This window comes from Neoarius graeffei, chromosome 12 (assembly GCF_027579695.1).
Source record: "Neoarius graeffei isolate fNeoGra1 chromosome 12, fNeoGra1.pri, whole genome shotgun sequence".
Classification (NCBI taxonomy): domain Eukaryota; kingdom Metazoa; phylum Chordata; class Actinopteri; order Siluriformes; family Ariidae; genus Neoarius; species Neoarius graeffei.
In genome coordinates, this window is record NC_083580.1 from 73479953 (window position 1) to 73482221 (window position 2269).

At 47.9% G+C, this 2269-nt stretch overlaps 1 protein-coding gene across 1 annotated transcript; it reads left to right on the forward strand.

Moving 5' to 3' along the window:
* Positions 1–288: 288 nt before the first annotated feature.
* adra2db (adrenergic, alpha-2D-, receptor b) lies at positions 289–1568 on the forward strand. The gene has a single exon (XM_060935218.1). It carries the CDS (start codon positions 289–291, stop codon positions 1504–1506), a length of 1218 nt encoding a protein of 405 aa, XP_060791201.1. The 3' UTR covers positions 1507–1568.
* Positions 1569–2269: the final 701 nt, after the last annotated feature.

The window sequence follows — 2269 nt, forward strand, 5'->3', positions numbered from 1 at the left end:
TGATGTGATATTCCAGCTCCAATAGTCCTACACTCGTTAAGCGAAACGCATAAGAGCAGAAAAGCATGCAGCTGCTGATCCCCCCCCCCCAAATGGTGCGTTAAGGGTTGGAAGGATGTCCAGGATTATTATTTGCACTCAGTTTTCCTGCAAACTGGTGGAGACGAGGCGCACCAGACAAACAATCCTGTCCTCCAAACTGTGGAACTAGTGGGAATAGAACCTCAGGGCGCGCTTGGCGCAGGTTCGGATGGAAGCGATGGGTGGTTTGGAGCGAACGCATGAAGAATGGATGTAGCGGATGTGGCGCTCAACTCCTCCGTGAACGGTACGAGCGCGCCCAGGCTTCCGCCGCACTCGCGCTGCGCGTCCGCCTTCATCATCCTCGTGGTCACCGTGATCATCCTGGTCACCATTGTCGGGAACGTGCTTGTGGTGGTGGCGGTGTTCACGAGCCGCGCTCTGCGCGCGCCTCAGAACCTCTTCCTGGTGTCACTGGCGTCGGCGGACATCCTGGTGGCCACACTGGTCATCCCGTTCTCGCTGGCCAACGAGGTCATGGGTTACTGGTACTTCGGCAGCACGTGGTGCGCGCTCTACCTGGCGCTCGACGTGCTCTTTTGCACATCATCCATCGTGCACCTGTGCGCAATCAGCCTTGACCGATACTGGTCGGTCACCAGCGCTGTCAGCTACAACCTGAAGCGCACGCCACGGCGCGTCAAGGCCATGATCGCGGCCGTGTGGCTCATCTCGGCCGTGATCTCATTCCCACCGCTTGTCATGACCAAGCATGATGAGCTCGAGTGCCTGCTCAACAATGACACATGGTACATCTTGGCATCATGCGCCGTGTCCTTTTTCGCACCGGGACTCATCATGGTGTCCGTCTACTGCAAGATCTACAGAGTGGCCAAACAAAGGGCTGCCACCGTGTTTGTTGCCAAAGCCAGCATGGCACGCCAGCCTTCACTCTCCGAGACGGGGTTCGTGCGCAAAGGAAGGTCCGAAGCGACAAGTCCGAGCGTGTACGGCTCGAAAGAGCAAAACCAAGACGAGCTGGACGCCATCGATCTGGAAGAGAGCTGCGTCTCCAGTGCGCGCTCGGCCAAGGGTGGCAAAATGGAACTGGCGTGTGTGTACGCACGTGCCAAGCTGGACGGTCGTGCGTCGGAAGTGTGTGATGACGAGCCGATGAATCGTATCCGACAGACCTCTTTGTCCAAAGCCAAACTGGCTCAGATGCGCGAGAAACGCTTTACTTTCGTCTTGGCTGTAGTGATGGGTGTCTTTGTGCTCTGCTGGTTCCCGTTTTTCTTCACCTACAGCCTTCATGCTGTGTGCAGAGAGAGCTGTACCATCCCTGACACTCTCTTTAACCTCTTTTTCTGGATCGGCTATTGCAACAGCTCAGTGAACCCCATCATTTACACCATTTTTAACCGAGACTTTCGGAGAGCCTTTAAAAAGATCATGTGCCATAATCCTGTAAGAGCCTCAATGTAGATCATCTGAGGGGTAATTAGTGCACAATTTTACCTGCTGGTGCCCCAACAGAGAGTGAATGAAGTGTGTGTGTGTGTGTGTGTGTGTGTACTTGTACTTGCTACACATTGAGGACCTCCCTGAGTATGGTTTTTACCAACAGAGTGAGGACATTTTGGCTGGTCCTCACTTCTTCAAAGGGCTGTTTGAAGGTTTTTTTTTTTTTTACAATCAGGGTACGCAAGCTAAAAATCATATTTAACACTTATTATCTTCAATATCAAAAGGCTTGACTAAATAAACTTGGTTATTTATTGTAGCCCTGTGATAGCTCTATTTACCATGCAAAAAAAAAAAAAAAAAATTGGTGATAACGTTATTTTTGGTGAATGTATGGCAATATATGTCATATTTATGGCACTTAAATCATTCTTTATACCATAAAACAAATATTTGGTTCCATATCATTGGAAACATAGTTAAGTTTTAATGTTGAATGCCAGTAAGTTTTTGATCAAATTAGTATGTAATTGTGTCAAAAAAAAATGTCCTCTCTGAGACAGCTAATTTTTCAATATAAAATAACATATCTAAAATGATTATTTTCATCCTAAAATACGGTCAAGATATTGGGACATAAATATTAGAGACAACTAACACAAAGCTTACAGCCTTATATTTAAAAGCACTATGGAAGTAGTGGATTCTGAATTGTCAAAAAAAAAAGTCCTCTCTGAGAATCACTTCATTTGTTTCTCCCATCTGATAGCAGATTACACAAAAC

What these genes read in the sequence shown, in the direction of transcription:
- adra2db (XM_060935218.1), top strand. Translation starts at nt 289, where the DNA reads ATGGATGTAGCGGATGTGGCGCTCAACTCCTCCGTGAACGGTACGAGC.